At 39.3% G+C, this 21,082-nt stretch overlaps 1 protein-coding gene across 2 annotated transcripts in view; it reads right to left on the reverse strand.

Moving 5' to 3' along the window:
• The window catches only part of ELOVL2 (ELOVL fatty acid elongase 2), a 59,278-nt gene that overhangs the window by 24,566 nt on the left and 13,630 nt on the right, over window positions 1–21,082 (reverse strand). Inside the window, exon 2 of one of the 2 annotated variants that reach the window (XM_002816422.5) lies at window positions 2,083–2,146. The exons of the other annotated variant lie outside the window; for it this stretch is intronic. Coding sequence (XP_002816468.3) covers window positions 2,083–2,146 — 64 coding nt within the window. The remainder of the gene's footprint in view (window positions 1–2,082; window positions 2,147–21,082) is intronic. 2 annotated transcript variants of the gene reach the window in all.

The following is a 21,082-nucleotide window of genomic DNA, read 5'->3' on the forward strand; positions in this document are numbered from 1 at the left end:
CTCCACTAGAACTGTAAGGGAGAGAACATAGTAAAAGTAGGTTAGAAGATAAAGATATTCTGCCCTGCCTACCCCACAGAGCCATCAGGAGGTTAAATGGAAAAAGCAAAAAAAACTATGTGAAAGGATTTTTTCAAAGCTGTATAGAATCAGTATCGTTATATTAAAACTATATAGTCATGCATTTAGAACAGTTAATAGAGCCCATGGAAAAAATGGAGAATGGCCTAAATACTCAAGTGATTGTTTAAAGATCTTGAGAAACAGGAAAACCTCCTCATTCCTTGCTCTCTCACTTCTCCAATAGGGCCGAGGAAATAACTTGTAGAGAACTAAGGACTTTCTACAGTTCTGTGAGCCAGTAAGGCTCAAGTAAAATGAAACCTTCTGTCTAGAATTCATTCATTTCGAAAATATACAGTGCTGAATATGTTCCCAGAACAGTAATAAACCCTGGAGATAAATGGTGAGTAAAACAGCCAGGGTTCCTGCCCTCCTGGGAGAAATCGCTGTTGGTAACAATGAAGTATCTGAAGGAAGTAAACAAGGGTTGAAACAGAATGATGAGGGACCACAGCAGACCCCTCTGGATGCCTGAGACTGCAGATACTACCAAACCCTGTATGTACCATGCTTTTTCCTGTACATATATACTATGGAAAAGTTTATAAATTAGGCATAGTAAGAGATTATAACAATATACTATAATAAAAGTTATGTGGATGTGGTCATCTCTCTATCTGAAAATATCTTACTGTATTGTGCTCCCCTATTTTTGGACCATGGTTGAACATGGGTAACTGGAACTGCAGGAAGCGAAACTGCTGCTAAGGGGGGTACTGCTGTACCTTAGAGAGGCAAAGCCCAACTGAAAAGGCAACGTTTAAGCTGACACCTCAAGTGTGACAGGAACTGACTCATCTGGAGGGAGGGGTAGGAGATCCTAGGGAGGAATTCCAGGCTCCAGGAATAGCACGTAAAAGAATTTTACATATTTGCAGAATTAAAAGATGGCTTGAGCAGCTGTATGAAAGCCAGTGAGGACGACGGATACTGACTGAGTTGGAGAGGTTGCTGGGGTTAGACAGCCCAAGGGTGCGCAGTCCATGATAAGAAGTTTGGTTTTTACCTGAGAGCAGTGGGATGACATTGATGAGTTTTAAGCTACAGTACCATGCGATATGACTTAGGTCTTTAGAATATCATTCCAGCTGACATTGAATAAATGACTGGAAGGCGGCAAGAGTGGAAGAGGGGAGACCTGTTAGGAGGCCACTGCAGTACAGTAAGCGACTGGTGATGAAGGAAGGATGGAGAGATGTCTAAGCTCATCCTACCTATGGGCCCCAGGCAGAGAAAGCGCACACGTCTTTTTTTTGAGACAGAGTCTCACTCTGTTGCCCAAGCTGGAGTGTAGTGGCACGATCTTGGCTCACTGCAAACTCTGCCTCCCAGGTTCAAGCGATTCTCCTGCCTCAGCCTCCTGAGTAGCTAGGATTACAGGCGCAAGCCACTACGCCCAGCTAATTTTTGTATTTTTAGTAGAGACGGGGGTTTCATCATGTTGGTCAGGCTGGTCTTGAACTCCTGACCTCATGATCTGCCCGCCTCAGCCTCCCAAAGTGTTGGGATTACAGGCGTGAGCCTCCATGCCCAGCCAGCGCACACATCTTTAAAGGAATTTATCAAGGCATCTAAGGGCAGAACTGTCACATATAACTAGCATGTGAGAAAGGTGGAAGATGAATGGGCAGTGGAGAGGAAACAAGAAAGCAGCATAGTTTAGAAGGAAAGTTACAACCCGGCTTTGTAGCCAGACAGACACTGGAGGAAAGCATTGCATTTCATTCTATCTCTGCTTCCTGCTCCCAGAACTTCTTTAATCCCAGGAGAGGTTGAGCAGGAGGAGAAATGGGATCTTCTGGACATTCTGGAAGGATATCAAAGTTGAGGAAGTTAAATTTCTAAATATTAAGTACCTTACTATTTCCAAGACCCCAGAAATAACATAATCCCTTTCTATAAGTAAATGGTGTTCTTCCTGTGTTCCTTCCACATTAAGTTCTCAAGTAATTCACTGACCTCGCGGTCCAAACATATTGTCCAAAAAAGCATTGATTTCATCATCAAAGGCCTTTAGATGCTCCTAAAAAGAGAAAGAAAAAATGATTTAAGTGGTTTTTTTCTTCTTCTGAAACTATCAAAACAAGCCACTACTAACAACATGTAATTGACAGACTCTCCAAGGGTCCCAGCTTCAAGGACTTTTGACTGCAAAGACTTAAGGAAAGAGAACAGTAAATGCATCCTCACCTTTCACAAGCCTGTAAAGATTTGGAAGGAAACAATTCCTCTTATTTCCTTAGGCAAGAGGAGTCCTAGAGAACAGGCTTGGTGCATTTAAACATTGAAGGGTTGGCCGGGCGCCGTGGCTCACACCTGTAATCCCAGCACTTTGGGAGGCTGAGGCAGGCGGATCACGAGGTCAGGAGACCGAGATCATCCTGGCTGACACGGCGAAACCCCGTCTCTATTAAAAATACAAAAAAAATTAGCCAGGCGTGGTGGCGGGCGCCTGTAGTCCCAGCTACTCGGGAGGCTGAGGCAGGAGAATGGCGTGAACCTGGGAGGCGGAGCTTGCAGCGAGCTGAGATCATGCCACCTCACACCAGCCTGGGCGACAGAGCGAGACTCTGCCTCAAAAAAAAAAGAGAAAAACAAAACAAAACAAAAAAAAACATTGAAGGGTTATTGACCTAAATTCCATTTACCTCTAAAATGCTTATAGGCAAAGCTGTTCCATAAGCAACTTCCCTTGTTACAACAGTTGTGGGTAGGCAATAGAGAACGTCTGTTTCCACAAAATATATTAATAAATCTAGTTTTTAAATGAAAATTCAGGCTGAACTGCATTTCGTAAAACTGAATCTAAAACTAAGTAGGACTTGTTTTTCAAGTAAGGAGCATTACAGCTATTTTTTCTATTTATGTTTTGTTTGCTTTCAAACTATTTCTTACACATTAACATCTACTTTATATTACTGTAAATAGTGCCACTTGGGTACACCCAATTAATTATTGTCACTTTCACTGGATTCAGGTGGGAGCCGGAATACTGCCAGCTTGGTCTGCTCTCATGCTGCTCAAAATACCCGTTCAGGTGTTTCCCAGCCCCACCACAGAGGTCTACAGCACCTCCTCAAGCAACCAGAGGAGAAGTCAGAACATTACCAGTATTTCCAGGAAAGGGATCTCTGCTGGTGATTTGGGGCCAGCAGGTTGGTCCCTGACCGTGTGTGAGCTGAGCATGACAGCCTCGGGAAGTTGATATGGAGCACGGATTAGATTCAGCTCACTCTCAAAAAAAAAGTTGTAAGTGCCAAAACAGATGATTAATTTGCTGGCATCTGAAAAAGAGGAGCGGCATGTTTGCTGCCTGGCACATATCACTTGGACCTATTCCTTATTTGTGACTCTGATCCTGAGAGAAATTTCAAGGAAATGTATGTCTTCGGCAACTTTAGAAAGCTTGGGAAAGAGGATGAAGATGATGACTAACATTTACTGGCACCTACTATTGCTGGCCAGTATATAAGGAACTTTATTTTCATTATTTCATAATATCTTTATAAAAAATATCTGGGCTAAACCAAGCCTGAAAATTTTTAAACAGTATGTTCATCTTTGTTTCCGCGTAGGGCATCTCAGGAGGCCCCCAGATGTGAGAAAGGTCAGTTATCTGAGATCTCAGTGTGACAGAATATGATCTGTGTTGCTTTAGAATGGGGGCAGATCAGACCAGAGGCCTCTCAGTCTTGAGCAAAGAATGTTAACCTCACAAATGTACTCATCATCATAACAAATGCCAATGAAGTCTTTCTTCCATTGCTGCACCCACAAACAAATGTTTAAAGTGTTTCAGCTTGTTTGCTAAGGTTCAAAATCCATTTTCCAACATTTGTAGAGCTGAGAAAACGCTAAAGGTCACAAAGCCCATATTATTTCTATATTGCAAAAATTCAGTCACAGTGGAGGAAGGGCAGTAACAAAAGTAAAACAAGGGAAGACATGGAGAACAGAAAAGGAAAGAGATGAATAAAAAGAGGCATTCCATTCCTTTCTTCATTAATTTGATTCATTAACCAATTATTTGAGGATTTTATATACTAGCACTGTTATGTGCTGAAAAATAAAGTCAAATGAGATGTGGTCCTTATCTTCACAGAGTTTTCAGTCGAGAGAAATATACAAATAAATAAAAAATTACAGTACCAGTGTCTTAAATATTATAAGAGATGTGCTATAAAGGATAGAGAAACATACTTTAATTTAGATCTCTTAAAAAGTAAAGGCTTCTTGGAAGAGAGAATGCTGTGGCTGAATTTTGAAAGACTGGAGACATTTTCCAGATGGAGAAGGAAAGAAAGAACACATCAGAAAGAAAGATTAACATAGATAAAACACATTGAGGCATGACTCCCTTGGGAAATGTTTTTATGGCCAGGGTCTCTAGTGACCTATCTGACAGGCAGAACCACAGCCAATGCTGGGAAATCAGAAACCTGATAAAAATTCTCTTTATTTCTGGGTTACTTAATATAGTTAGTAAGGAAGTAGTCTAAAAAGGCAATGATGAGATGAGGTGATGTCAGGGGAACAAACCGAGGTTTACACTGGAATAGTAAAACATAGCGTGAGCACAGAGAGGTTTGCAGTGTTAGTGAACTGGGGTGAGATTAGGAAGGCTAACCGGGCAGAGCTTGGGCCAGGAAGTCCTAGCTGCACTCTAGATTCTGTATGTAAATGTCAAGTGTGCTGGACAATGTCTGAAGATTAACACCAACTTAGGAGCAGAGAAAAAGCAGCAAACGCCATGCATTTCACTGACACATTTTTGAACAGCATTCGTGTACGTAACACTTTGTCATACATATGAAGGAAAAGGAGACAGAGTAGTTGACTGAAAAGTTTATGCACAAATTGGGAAAGTGAGACATAGAAAGTCAAACAGCAAACAACGGAGAGGAGGAGGACACACAGAACTGCCACATGACAGAAGATACAGGCTCGTGAGGACGCAGGATGGGTTTTTCAAGATGGTTAGAATTGGGTGGATTAGAAGACAGGAACAGTACAGCCCTTAGACCTGAGCGAGAGGCACTGGCCTGAGCTCCACACTTTCAAGGCCCCTTTCTGGTCATCCTTTGGCCACGTCCCTCCACAAAGCAAAAAAAAAAAAAAAAAAAAAATCCTTTGAGCCAAGGGATCATGCCTCCCTATGGCCACAACTTCCCCTCTCCAGATGACATTTCAAGTTCCCCAGACCACAGAATTCTCTGCCAAATAACCCTGGATCCACTTCCAGAACAACTCCTTGCCCTTACAAGAAAGTCTGTGTTCAATGACTTGGAATTCAATTTGTGGCTGTGTACAGCAAATATGAGAAGAATGGAAAGATTGGTAGCAAGGAGAGCCTTATTTAACTGTGGACCCCGATTACTTACCACAGTTGGTAGGAATGTAAAATGGTACAACCACTTTGCAAAACAGTTTGGTAGTTTGGTAAAAACATAAACATACACTACCATATGATCCAGTTTCCCACCCCCAGGTATTCATCCAAGAGAAAAGAAAGCATATTCCCATGCAAAGACTTGAATACAAATATTCATAGCAATTTTATTTGTAATTGCTAAAAAGCAGAAACTCCCAAATGTCCATCAATAGGTGACAAATTTTGTATAGCCATACAGTAAATACTACTCAGCAATATAAAGGAATGAACAATTGATGTACACACAACATGGATGTATCTCAAAATTATTCTGCATGATAAAAGCTACACAAAAATTACATACTGTATGTTTCCATTTATATGAAATTCCAGAAAATATAATTTATAGTGACAGAGAGCAGATCAGTGGTTGCCTGGGGACTGCAGAAGAAGAGACCAGAATAGCCTTCAAAAATGAGGGCTAAATAAGGACATATTCATATGTGCCTAAGTGAGAGAATCTGTAACCAGCAGAACTGCACTACATAGTATGCTAAAGATGCTCTTCATGCCAAAGGGAAATGACTCCATATGGAAAGTAGAATTTGCAGAAAAGACTCAAGAGCACCAAAAATGGATCTACGTAATTGAAGAGCCATATTCTGAGCACCCCAGAGCAAGCTGGCCTCCCCTACCTCATCACACCACTGTTACAGCCAGCAGCACCAGCACCACCTCTAATGCCACATCCATCGCCACCACCAGGAATCAGTGTGGCCTAATACCCAGGGATGCTCTGGACCTGTCCCTTCTATTGGCAATAAATACACCACTTGGAGGTAGTAGGGATCCATGTAAGGCAGTCTCACTGGACTGACGTCTTATAGAAATCTGAGAGGGTCTTCTTGGCCGTGGAATGTGCAGCTCCTAGTGCTGGTAGACTGGCTCACCATACACGCCTGCCTTCTGTGGGTAGGTGGGAAACAGGAGAGCCAAGAAGGGCACACTTCTTGGGCACACGTTTTTGCCACCCTGATGCTGACTGGGACTTCCACCATCCCTATCAGTTGGAGGTCAGCAAAAACCAGGGCATCTCAAATGGGAGGGCATTTCCTAGTTGGCTCTTGAAGGTTTACATCTGTGATCACTGCTTTATCCTCAAAACCCTGATGGCTAGATTTTCTTCAGCAAAGGCTGCCTTGCAATCAGAATCACTGCCACCATGATTAAGGGCCATTCTACAGAAGCTGAGGCAGGAAGCAAGGCAGAAATGAACCCCACCATAAAATTCTACCTGCACTTTCTCTGGTCTCTAAAGGATAGGACTCTCGATTCCATTTTATTCTTTCCTTTCTTCTCTTCCTTTAATTTCCTTTTCCCCTCTTTTTCCTTCTTCCCCTTCCCCCTTCCTTTTTTACTCATTCTTTCTTCTTTACCTTCCTTTTTAAAATTTATGTTTTAGGCATTTTCTGGTTTTTGGTATTTGTCTACCATGGGCGTTGTGTTGTATAAAAATCCAGTGATTCAAGATCTTGATGTTTGCCCTGTTTTGTTGATACAGTTTTATAGAACATTTAAGAGACACATTCAATGAGAAAAGCTATTTTCTACCACCAACTCACTGCTTTTTAAAATTAGCAAAAACCATTAAGATCACAAAACACACTGTTTGAAACATAGCATCCAAAAAGACTGTCTTTTCTTTTTTTAATGTACATTTCAGAGTAAACTAAATGTGAAGTATCCAATGACAAGAAGTCAGGAAATGGGATCTGATCAGCTGAGGAATGAACAGATTTTGTACTAACCTGACACAATTCTAACAACTTCCCAGAAACCTCAAGGTCAAGGCTGAGCTGTACAGAACTGAGAGAAAAGGAGGTGTTACCTCCTCTCAGGGGCAAGGGAGACAGACTAGAGTCACACAGTGAGTCCTCTCCATTGTTCCCATGGCTCAGGGTGGCCTTCAAATGTTGAAACCTCTTTTGGCAACTCCTGGGGGGATTATTCCCAGCCAGTCTCTCATGAACACTAAACGTGTTCACCTTTGTGAATGAAACTAGGTTTAGAGGATGGATAAGAGTGGATATATAAAAATGCATAAAATTATTTGGCTGTCATGCAGCTGACTTCACACAATATGTATCCGTGCACATTTTACACTGACACTAAACTGCCTTTTTGGGGCCTATCCACTCATCATCCCTACCTCCCTCCCGACTACTATTCTCTGGGGGGAGTAATGAGCTAAGTTGGAGGGTGAGGGTAGGCAATAGGTAGAACAATCTTTTACGTATGGGAACTCTAAATTGTTATTATGTATCTTAGTAATATCATAAGGCTGAAACTGTCTACTTTAAAGAATCTGAGGATCATTTCTAACATCTTAGAAATGAGATGTTAATAAGCTAACCCTCATGGGGAGTAATACCGGCTACTGTTTATTAAACACTTAGTATGTGTCAGGCACCTGATACATACTCTCTATGGTTGTCACAATAACCTTGCAAGTTGGGTATCTTTCCCAATTTACAGATGTGGAAATTGAGACTGCAGACTCAAGAGTGGTGCTGTCAGGTGAGACTTGAACTACAATGAATCAGTGTTTTTCAACCTTCAGACTGAAGGGTTTCAGAGCTTGGATAGCAGAGAATGATCTCTGCGGATCTCAAGCCCCTTTCTTGTGCTGTGGTATCTCAGGATACCACAAAGCCAATAGTGGGTGATTTTATTTGCATCCTAGGTAGCCCTGAGGCTACAGGACAGTCCCATTCAATTAAGGTGATAAAAGGACTTTAAGAACAGAACTATTGCTGCAGTTTGGTTATGCTCCACTTCCCGCACATCGCTCTGTGTTTTATTCAGAGTCTGGCCAAATGGTAACTCCTTACATATCTCCCCATCATCTCAAGGGCCTAGTTACCAAAGAAGAGGGAAACATCTGCTTGTGGCATCCTGGCCTGTGGTGCAGTCATTCACCATCCCCTGACCTGCCCTATTTTTTCTTTACAGGACGTATTACCCAGACTTCCACTGGCCTGTTAATTTGTGTATTGGCTGGGTCCTCCACTAAAATCTAAGCTCCAGTTAGCCCCAATTCCAAGAACAATGCCTGGCACATAATGGGCACTTAACATTTATTGAAGGAATTAATCAAATACTCATTCTTCTGAACCTTTACAATACTCACATGATATCCATTTCATATACTTCGCATTCCTAGTTATATTTTCATACACATGATCTGGTTTTCAGTGTGTTTTGAAACAGCCTTAACATTCTTAACTCCCAGTTAATTCTCAGGGTCAACTGGATCCAGTTTTATTTTTTAAATTTCTTTTTGGAAGTTTTCTTCCAAAGAACACAGAAAAAAATTGCCTATATATTTTAAAAATAGAATCAAATTTATTCTCTCTTGCAATTAACATGAATGGAATGAACCTTTTTATAAGTCTATGATACATTATGGGATCTAGTGATCTTATTTTTTTCTATAACTTAAAACATTTTTCTATTTAGTCATCCTAGGAATTATCACCACTTATCAATAATTCCAACCTATACTAAAAAATGTGAAAAGGTAAGAATAATGGTATTGCCTAGGACAATGCAAGAGTCAAATAAGCCACCACGATTGCCTCATCTTTTACTTTTCTCGTTTCTTTACCAAACTATTGCATCATGCTTCAAGAAGATACACAAGAAGTCTGGAGACACCATCTTTATGGACTTTTTAAAGGTTTCATTGAACACAGTTGAGAGTTCAGAATTTTTCAGGTTCTTAAACTTTAATGTTCATAAGTCACCTGGGGATCTTGTTAACGTACAGGTTCTCATTCAATTGGTCTAGATGGGCTTTGAGTTTGCATTTCTAACAAGCTGCCAGGTGATACTGAAGCTGCTGGGCTAAAGGTCACATTTTGAGAAGCAACAATTAGACCATGCACAGGCTCCTGAAATTGGTTTAGATTATAATTAAAGGATTGATTTTTTTTATGTGTTTCTATCAAAAAAATACCAAGTCCTTGCTTACTTTCTACAAATCAACCAAGTATTTCATTATTATCTATTCAATGAAATTCAAACTTGTTTATACTTATTATATAACCATTAATTTCAAAGCATTTAGTAATTAGTGGGCTATACAAACCCACTTAGATAGTATCCATATTGCTCCAAACAGAAATAAAATCTCTGGGCTACTTGTATTTTACCTTATATTTGCTGTACCTGAATACAGTATTCTGAAAGTGGCCTGCTTAGGGAAGGGTACAAAGAGGCTTGTGCCTTCTTGATCGGGATATTATACTTCTGTTACAGTTATCATAAGATTGCATTCAGACACTGCATCAGCTTGTCCTTGCCAACAAACATCACCAGGTTATTTTCATGTTAACTACTGCTGAAATCAAGTCTTACATCCCAAACTTCTATAACACATTTTTAAAATAAGTTAAATGAACTAGGTAAAAGAAAAAAAGCCTCAAAGAATTCCTATAGTTCTATAAGCCTTAAAGAATGCTTTCCTGTAAGAAAGAAAATCAGAGTGGAATCAGATAACATAAAGCACAAGCTTCGCTTTCTGGGATTTGATTTAGAGAAATAAATTGTTTACAAACCCCAATCTACTTGCCTATGCATGTATGTAAAAGTACGTATAGTATACACATAAGACAAATGTCAAAGAGCACACATCAAACTGTTAACAGTGACTGCTGCTGGGGAGGCAAGGAGAATGGTGGGCATGGGGAGAAGGAAAAGGGAGGGACTAACTCTTTACTCTGTATATGTCTCTATCGCTTTAGTTTTTTTTTTTTTTTCCAGACAGAGTCTTGCTTCTTTGCCCAGGCTGGAGTGCAATGGTGCGATCTCAGCTCACTGCAACCTCCGCCTCCTGGGTTCAAGCGATTCTCCTGCCTCAGCCTTCTGAGTAGCTGAGAATACAGCTGTGCACCACCACGCCCAGCTAATTTTTGTATATTTTGTAGAGACGAGGTTTCACCATGTTGGCCAAGCTGGTTTCAAACTCTTGACCTCAGGTGATCCACCTGCCTTGGCCTCCCAAAGTGCTGGGATTACAGGCATAAGCCACCATGCCCGGCTTGTATCATTTTACTTTTTAACAACAAATCATTATCAATACATTAACTGTATAATTAAAATACTACAACTAAAAACTAAGGAAAAAACTGTTAGCAAAATGACTTATAGAGGAAAGTTGTACAAGTTCCTCGAGTCTTAAAAAAAAAATCAGTTTCCAATGGGTTGGTTTCTTCCTATACACTTGAAATAAAAGGTGAGAGAAATGAGATGATACATGACATAAAATGACTAAAAAGTATGACCCTATTTGAGAAATTCTTGACTAAGTGAAAAGTAACTTAAATTTTCATCAAATATGTATTATTTTATATTGATACAAACAGATTAGTGATAATAGTAATCAACCCAACTTTCTATAGTAATTGGCAATAAGTGTTTGGATAAATCTTGAAGTTCACATTACATATGCTAAGCTACCAGAATCCAACAATCTTCAAAACATCATTAAAGCCAGCCACTGTCTAATATTTCCATATGGGTCTTTCCCAGATGCTCAGGGAAGGGGTACAAGAGGGTCCTTTAGCTCTTTAGTGACTCCATTCTGTTTTATCTGCTAACATACCTCAGAGGAATAAAATGACTCCAACCCCACAGCAAGAGAAGGATCTTATTCAACCCAAACAAACCCATGAGGGGCTTCCCTCAGTGGTTGTGCAGTAGTCTGTCCTGAGTGTTGGTCAGATTGCCATGTGTTAACAGTAAAACAGCATTTTCCCCCAGTAGGCTAAATTTATACAAAAATCAAAGCTCTAAAGCAAGCATGGTCTAGTGACAAACATTATTTTTATCATTACAAGTGTGGTTACTGTCACTATTGTCAATGTTTAAATATGATGGAACTAATACAGTACAGAGCTCAGTGGAAGCAAAAGTCCATCTCAGTGAACTGTGCTATAGTAGTTTGGATGTATACACTATGCATCTTAACCTCAATTCCTTGGTATCCAGCTGTATGTTACAAGAGGAACTAGCATTCTTATCTGACATAAAATCTGAAGAACTTTTAAAAATTAAACAATTGCTATTAACTCCTTTGGCAGACTAGGCCAGAATGTGATGACCTCCACCCACTTTGCTAAGTCTCTGCTCCTTCCAAATCCTCAGATGTCCTCTTTGTTCCAGGCATATCTAATTACTTGGAGTTCCTCCAACACATCCTGTTCTCTCCGCATGTGCCACTGCATGTGTTCTTCCCTCTGCCTGGATATGCCTCCTAACTATGTTGGTTTTCCCTGGCCCCTCTTGTTCTCCCAAACTAGTCAAGATCTTTGCCTGGCACACATTTGAGCTCTCAATAAGCATTTGTGAAAAGTGTCTTTTATTGAACAAGTAACAGAATCACACCAGGAATGGGGCTAGAAAACCTCAAGGGTCCACTTTTGACCTCTTTTTCCTTTGACAACACTCTTCTTCAGGTTCAGAGGGGTGTCAAAATTGTATGTGTATTAATATATATTTGGCAAGTAAAGAGTGTAGGAGAGTAGGAAGGGAGACCAGAGACAAGGAGAAAGCTTTGGGAAAGTATCACTATTTTAAAGCAGAGAGATATTGAGGCAGCAATACTAAAAATACACACACCATGACTCAGGAGAAACCAACTAGTAAAACCCAAAACCTTTTTATTTTAGACTTTTAAGAGGTAAATACCAAGGTTTAAAAAATTATTAATATCATTAATATCTTTTAAACAGCAGTTTTCTAGTGTGTTATAGGGCTTGTGTGCATTCGTTCATCTGGTTCATCTGCACATGGTGGGTGGTGCTGCTGGCTCACCTTTTGGCTTCAGAATCCTCTGTAAATTGGCAGGACAGTCCCCTTTGCACGAGAACCTGAGCTACGCTTGAGAGGGAGCTCATCCTAAGGAAGTGCGTTGGTGGAGTGTCAGATGCTGACAGGGCTGTCTCAGTAACAAAGCACTAACTGAACGTGAGAGGAGTAATGTTAAGTGTAATAGGGAGTCTGTCGCTTGGGATTCTTCATGGCTCCATTCCCCAGGGGTCCCGGGGAGAGAGAGGCCGTGATGAAAAAGAATAGTGTGTACTCACATAAGACACTGGGGGTGCCCTTGGAGTGCTTGTGATCTCTCTACCAGAACAGAAAAGAGGAGAAAGGTATTCTCCTCAACTTTTCCACAGAATGCTGCGTGGAGTGTGTTACCTGCAAGCCTCCTGCGTCAGAAGTTTTGTCCAGCTAGACAAGAATCGGTATCCAGCAGAGTCTGGGACACCTAGTATGAACAGCAGTGAGCACTGCCAAGTACTGCGCTCAGCAGGCAGCCGGCACTCCACACATGCAGGGCTGGGTGGTCAGTGGATATGGGAGTCTTACCCAGCAGAGAGGGGCCTGAGCAAGAGAAGAGGACTACCCCACAGATGGCATGAAATAGACAGATCAGAATCACTTACAATCAATCCCAGGAGAACTCTTGAAAAAACTCTCTGGGTATGGGTATGTGTGTACGTCAACGGTGAAGAACAGGTGCAGGGAGTTTCTGAGGAGCTGGGGAAAGAACTGGTGAAACATAAATTACATACACACAAAAAATTTTGAGTTTGCCACTCAGCTGTGTATCACTGGTGCACAGAATGGTGCTTGGTTATCAGATATAACTATATCTTATTGGTTAAGCTTCTGAAATAGATTTTAAACATTTAAAATATATTCACGAAGCTTAAATGACTTGTGAATTAATTCACTGGTTACACAGAAATGTACCAAGTTTAAGGAAACTCACTTTACTAAATAATGACTATAATAAATAGTCTCTTCTTAATAATGACTATAATAGTTTCTTTCCAGTCATTTTTCAAGTTATGGCCTTCTCTCCAAGAGTATGGAAATAAAATCCAAACACATACTTGTAACATTCTGATCTCATTAGAATATATAAAATAACTTGCTTTAATTTCAAGTGAATAAAATGAAAGCTGCCAAAGCTTCAATTTCATAATTAGAAATAAAATTATTCAGTGATTCAATGCTGAATATGTCTGAAACAGAAAAGAAAACAATGCTGCTAAGTTTGTAGTTCAAGATATTTGTAATGATTATTACAACTTCTTCTTCCACAGGAAGTGGTGAGTGAATATAAAACTCCTTGGAGATTTCATCCAAAGCCAGATATCTGTATTCAGGACACCTTGGAACTGTACCAGTTTCTGGATTTGGGAACATGGGGAAGAATAAAACTCTTTCACAATTAAGAGCAGCAATGAAAGGAGATTCTGTCTGTGTGTGCTCTGGTTATCAAGTACTGACCAGAGGGGAAGCAGGTTGGCTATTCTGCATGTACAAGTGGTATCCTTTTGAATATGAAAACAAAGGAAAGCTTTTAATGATTTCTTGGAAAAAATATGGGCCAAATTTTATTTCTAATTTTTTAGGCAACAATCACATCTAAATTATTTCTATATATTCTGAAAATAGCTACAGTATTTTGATATATTTATGGTAATCAAAAGGATTATTCTTTTACTGTTAATACTGAGCAAGAGACAACCTGTGAGTCATCTGGACAGACTATTTTATATTTTCCTTCTTTTAAGCTATAAAACCAACCAATATGGGGATTTATTGAGCAATTCCGATTCCATGCCTGCTGAATGAAATCTTCAGCACGCGCTTTTTTGTTTGGCAGGACATTACCATCAAAGTGACGGTGATCGCCTTCACTGCATCCTCTTTTCTAGGAGGTAAAGGAAAATTCATACCTCTCCCTTCGCATTTACATCTGAATAATGTCAAATCAAATTGAGTACCATTAGGAGGAAATCACTAAAAAGAAAAATGCAGCCTGAGCTATGTGAGCAAAAAAATTGGTAAAACACTATACTTGGCTTCTATGATGGTTAGAGTATTACAAACTAATTTTAGATAACTGAATTTCATGTTAGTTTAAGCATCTTCTAGGATATCCTTGTAATTCACCTTAATTAATTCATCACTGTTCAATTATCAGCCCAACATTGTCTCCAAATATAGAGCTGATGAATAAAGACAGACAACTCTATGGAGGGAGGGAAGAAAGAGGTGAAGAGTATTATCTATTTTACAGATGATGAGAGGCAAAAGACAAAGTTATTTATTACAAGCTATACACCATGTGTGGCTAAGCCAATGCCTTTGCCAAAATGTTGAGTCAAAATAAATAAAATTATGTAAATGTAAGCCTCTGGCTCCCATTTTAAAATTGGCATTGTGTCACACACAATCTTCTCTCCAGGTTCTTCTTGGATATTGTTTTGAATCCTGCTAAATGAACACTTTTATGAAATACTACTATCCTTTTTCTTATTGATAAATCATTTATATCCAATGGCCAATAGTACCTTATAATATGAAATACTCCTTAAGTAAATATAATCATTTTAATATTCCTATTATTAGGTCTCTAGACACCACTGTTTTTTGTATTACAGGACAAAAATATGTAGATATATTCTCTAAGTACTTAGTATTACTGAATAAAATCATCTCCAAGGCCCCTTCTAGCTCTCAGGTTTAAACAGACAATGATAAATGAGTCTCTTTATTCTCCCATCATTCCTATTCTTTCCTCTCCTGCTTTCTTCTACATTCTTGAAGCCGGTAGGCAGAGTACCAGATTCATACAAAAATAACTGGCTCTACAGTATTGTTGACCAAATATCAGCAATCAGCAAACATGTAATTATTACGGATTCTGAAACAAAAAGTACAGATTTCTCAAAAGTAACCTTAACCTAAATTGGCTTTTTTGGAAAGCAGGTTGATTAATTGGAGGAAAGGTATGGTGAGTTTGTTCCTAACCTCAACGGACAAATTTGTTTGGATTTCCCATGTATACATTTGAGAGAAACTGTTTCTTTCTGAAACTTTCTTCTGTATCTGTATTTCAGGAAACTCAGAGAGAAGGGACAGATTACCGCCCAACACTCAACCTTGGAAACTGCAGATTTCAGTGGCCTTGTTAAACTTAGCAGAATTCGCAGTGTGCAATGGTAGCACAAAGCAATGTTTTTGTAGGGGCAACGGTGTAATCTCATAAATTCTAGCAGCCACTGGATCTCTAACACCATTCCTTGCAGAGAAAAATCATATTTCCTCAGTTTTCTTTAAAGTGCTAAGTAATAGCAGATTCAAGCCCTCCCCTCGGGTTCCCACTCTTCATCCCCGCTGCCAACCCTCACAGCCAGCCCATTCTTTGCCTATACAAGAATTTTGAAACCACTACTAAAAATAAGAATATAAAACAAAATAAGTATGCTAATTTTTTTAGCTTCATATATGGCGCCAATGTCTAAAGTATGTAAAACTGATACGTAATTTGGAAATGAACTGGGCAGACAGAACTGAAATCAGTAAAATTGAAATCTGCAGTCTTTTAATACTGAGTGATTTCTGTTTGGTAAGTTGAGTTACTTCAGGCATTTCACTCATTCAACAATTTCTTCGTTCAAAAGTCTTCTTTTGAATGCTTTTCTTCAGTGTAACTTCTAGTAGTTTTAAAATGAACACATGCCTATTTGAAACAATTATAAGTGTATCATAAAAATTAAAACAAAGTTAGAAAAGCACACACATTCAAAGCCATACAAATACTGTAAGAGATTACCAAATTTTCTTTAAAAAGTTTATGGATCAATCTCTTCCCTTGTCTATTAGAAACTACTTGATTTCTATAAAATGAACACAAAAGTAGAGTAGTTGTTATTTTTCATGGTTATATGATTTTAAAAATATTTCCTCTGCACAAGTCTTCACTCAGTTTTAGCCTCTCAGCTCTCAAAAATAATTTTTCTTTTTAGATAATGCTTTTTAGAACTGTATCATTATAGAGAATGTTAACTGCTATAATGAATGCAGCTGTAAAAGATTTATAGTCTTTTTACTTCCAACCTATAAAAGAAAAAGGGTCAGTTCAGTAACTCTAATGGGTAGGGGCTCTGGGTAGTGAAGTGGGGTGGTGAGAGACATTCCTGAGTTTTCTAAGCAGATAAGTCATCAAGTTTTCAGGACGGTGAAGTGGAAGTAGCGACTGCAAGAGCCGGTGATGACAGCGTGGCTTCCCCTTTGCTAGTGCTAGCAGCCTGATGAGTGGTTCTAACTGTTCCTCAAAAGGCAGCCAAAATTAATCTCCAGAGAAGACTTAAAAGTATCCTGGTCTGATTCCATAAAAATAAGTGTGTATTGGGTTTAGATGTATTAGAAAAGTTAAAGAAGGAGATGTTAGACTATGAATTTTTTTCATTGTCTTTAAAAGGAGAAAGTCCCGCCAACTCATTTGCATGGCCTTAAAACAGCCACTTGAAAATGCAAATGGCTTCTGTAACCAGCAAGTAGTAGTGCCGTTTGGGTCGGGCTGTGCTAGGCTGCCAAGATACAGGTGGGCAGCATGTGGCAGGAAATCCTTTTGTGATCCTTCTGGGCTGCAACAGGAGAGACAAGCAGACTCTTGCACGTTAATCCTGGACATGGGGGTGAAGTGTTGTACTACAGACATCCAGGACAGCCACCAAGAAACTGATTCTTAGAGAGCCTCCTTTGTTTCACTCGACTAGGAGTTGTAGGGAAACTGAAGCTGTTTATTAGCACTTTTGTCATTTGTCTTTTTCCATTTGTCTTTGTCCACACTCTTACCTCATACTAAAAGGCCTCTAGCTTTATATGTACACAGCATATGGAATAGAATAACAGATTTTATTGCCGTCTGTGGATCATAGCCTGATTTCTTCATATAAACCTTACATAGCTATATGGAGTATTATTTATATCTAATAGATTAACTATCCTTACACAGAGATTTCTTTTAAAATATTTGACAAAAATTGTATATATTTGTGGTGCACATGATGTGAAATATGCATACAGTGTGGAATGGTGACATCAAGCTAATTAACACATCCATTACCTCACATCCTTATTATTTTTTGTAGTGAGAACACTTAACTACAATCACCATGTTGTTCGATATATCTCTTGAACTTATTCTTCCTGTCTAATGGAAATTTTGTATCCTTTGACCAACAAAAGATTTATATCTTTAGATAAAATAATATTTTAAAAGTTTTGGTGTAAATGCTTCTCACTTCTTAAGCTTACCATCTATGTTTTATGAAAAATAACTTTAAAAGCATAGTATAAATCAACATCGATTTTTACTATAGAAATTCACTTCCCATCACACAGCGTTGTAAAGGCTCAAGAATGAGCTCTGCATGGTCCAGAGTCTTTGTTAGGAACAGAAATGAGCTCAGAAACAAGTGACTTTTTTTAAACCTCAGATGAGTAGGAGCAGCTTATTGGCTCTCGTCATATGGGAGAGTCATGGACTTTTTAACTTTCCACCCAAAGCTGAAAATAACTGGTTTCTACAATAATTCTGATAGAAATTTACCCACCTTACTGGAAAGACTTCTTACTACTCTGTAAGGTAGCACATTCCATTTTAAAAATGTTTCTTGTTTTTAGACAGTCCTACTTTATTTTTGTGCTAAAAATCTTTCCCCATTCAACGGTTACCCATAAATCCTAATTCTTTCCTCTGGAGTTACACAAAACTAGTATTATTTTTCTTCCACATGAGAGCCCTTCAGATATTTGATTAGAGGTATTAATTCACCCCCTGCTTTCACCTTTCCTAGGCAAGCAGCCTCAGGAAATTCAACTTATCCCATTCTCCTCTCCCTCCCTCCCTGCCTTTCTCTGCTTTACTATGTGGACTGACCTTTCCTACTTTCCACAAGCACTAACTGAGTATCTACTAGGTATTAGGCATTAGACACATGCCCCTATAAATGACATGAGCTCCAGACTCTCACCTTCTTCAGCATTCTTTCTAAATTGATTCCAGTTTGTCAACATTTCTCTTTCAATAGAGCCTTCAGAAGTGAACATTTTCAGAATGTGGTAGAACTATTATCTTTCTTACTCTGAATATCGTATTTCTCTTGATATACCCAATTCCTTTTGCCTGAGCCTTGCTATTTGCCCCAGTGCTGTTCCTCCAAATGGGTCTAATTTGGACTTTTTGGGGGAAAAAAAAATCTACACACACGGGTTTCTCTTCTTTTCCCTCAAGCAACTGATGACAATAGCTTCCTCTATAACTATGTATAAGTTCCTTTGGTTATAGGATGTCTTTTCCTCTTTGGAGATTTGGTTTCTAGCTTAAGATCTGGATATAGCATTTTAATGCCATAATAGATTAAGTCATCCTAGAACACTGTATGCCTCATTTGCTGTGGGAAGGTAAGCCATTGCTTGACTTACATCCTGTTAATCTGACTCTTTAGTTTGGCCACTTTATAGAGATTCAGCCGTTGACTAGATGCAGGTGTGGACAAACAGGCTGCTCTGTGGTTGCATGGCTTCCGCCCAGAGAAACTGTCTCCATCAGAAGAGGATATTGCCTCCACATTGGAAGAATGGTTATGGGCTTTCTTTTTTACCTATTGATTGGTTTATAAAGAAAAAAATTAAATTATCCACATTGGCTACCCCACAGCAGCCATGAAAGCTTGCTTTTTATGGTTTCTTTTTTCATTTTTAAATAATGTATCAAGAAGTTCCTATTTGCCAGTTCAGAGTTGCCCCCTCTATCACTGATTTCATTATAGAAACTACAGATGATAGTAATAATAGTATTTATTATAAATAGCTAGAATGTGTTTATTAGATACCAGCCATTGTACTGGGCACATTATATCCTATTATCTATTACTTCATTTAGTTCTCGCAACTACTCTATAAGGCAGGTATGTTCATCCTCCCCTTGACAGACCAGGAAAATGAGACTTAGAGAGGTAAAGCAACTTGCCTGATTTCATAGAGCTAGTAAATGAGACTGTAGCACCTTCTTGTCACTCATTCATGGATTATTTTTAATCAGTCCTGAGTATGGTTCAGGGTGGGGCATCACTTAAGGCTATGGTTAAAAGAGGTAGCATAAGCCTGGGCAACATGGCAAAACTTCATCTCTACAAAAAAAAAAAAAAATAGCTGGGAATGTTAGCACACGCCTGTAGTCCTAGCTACCCAGGAGGCTGAGGCACAAGAATTACTTGAACCCGGGAGGCAGAAGCTGTAGGGAGACAAGATCACGCCACTGCACTTCAGCCTGGGCGACAGAGGGAAATCTCAAAAAAAAAAAAAAAAAAAAAAAGAGGTAGCCTGGCATTCAGTGTGGTTCACTGCAAAGAACAGGAGTTTACGCAGGTTCTAGTCTTGGCTCTGACACTAAGTAGCTGCGTAACTTTGGCCCAAAGGTTATCTTTGAACAATATCTTCATTCTCTATAAAATGAGAATAATTATCCTAACTTCACAGTGTGGTTGTGAAGACTCAATGATTTCATACTTGTAAAAGCATCTATGACAGGCCTGTACATAGAGTAGAAGTTGAATAGATAGTCACTGATTCAGTGTTCTGCATTTTCAAATCCCAATACAGGGGCATACTGTCATAGCCTCACAACTCCCACTGTATCAGGCTTGGATAATCTAAGGGGAGTGACATCGTATAGAAAAAACGCCCCTTCATTAATCAGTGACTGTCTCAAGAGTGATGGCTTTCTAAAGAAAAATCAGAAGAGAAAGTGCAGTGGTATAAAAGGGAGAATAACAAAATTCCAGTTTGGGGTTTACCATTGTTGACTGGTTGATAGTCAACATAACTATTCTCAAAGGTCAATTAGTTTTTGTGGGAAAAGAGAAATACTGAGAGGACACTGCATGCAGTGGGTTCGAACCCTTTCACAACTGACTTACAAGGAGGAAAAATATTTATGATGTGCAATTTGAGTAAAAATGCTCTCCTTATTCCTTTATGCTTACTGCCCAGCTTGCCTCAGTTTCCCTATTTGAAAAGAGGGAATGGCAGTACCAACTCCCAGGGTTGCTGTGGGGATGTGGAAATGCAGTAAATGTTCTTATGACAATACTGGGACATAGTAAGAATTTAATAAATGTAATTGGTTGCAGCTATTGATGGTATTTGGCTATTCTCTCTCTTCCCACACATGAGAAAATATGCTTATCCCTTTCACTGATGGTAACAATGACAAACACAAATTTCTATTAATACAACTCGTCCTTTAGTTCTCTAAAACTGCATGGATGTGGAGTCTGACCTGGTAAGGCCTTTTAGATGCCAATTCAGTAGCCAAGAAGGAAGGATTAGGGTCTAAGAAAACAATAGAAGGCCCTCCTGCCCTGCAGCTCATCTGTCCTAGATGTGCTATTCTTAACAGACCTCTGATCTGGGACTCTAATGCAGATCCCAGATCCTTATTTTTAACCTGGGGAAAAAGTGTAAAGGTGTGAAAAAGTAGAGAATAATAAAATAGACATATCACTTATGAATGTTAAAATTGTATCATATTTCCTTCAAATCTTTTTGTTTTTTTTTTTGTTGTTGAGACGGAGTCTCACTCTGACACCCAGGCTGGAGTGCAGTGGCTTGATCTCGGCTCACTGCAAGCTCCGCCTCCTGGGTTCACGCCATTCT

The sequence above is a fragment of the Pongo abelii genome, chromosome 5, assembly GCF_028885655.2.
Source record: "Pongo abelii isolate AG06213 chromosome 5, NHGRI_mPonAbe1-v2.0_pri, whole genome shotgun sequence".
Lineage (NCBI taxonomy): Eukaryota > Metazoa > Chordata > Mammalia > Primates > Hominidae > Pongo > Pongo abelii.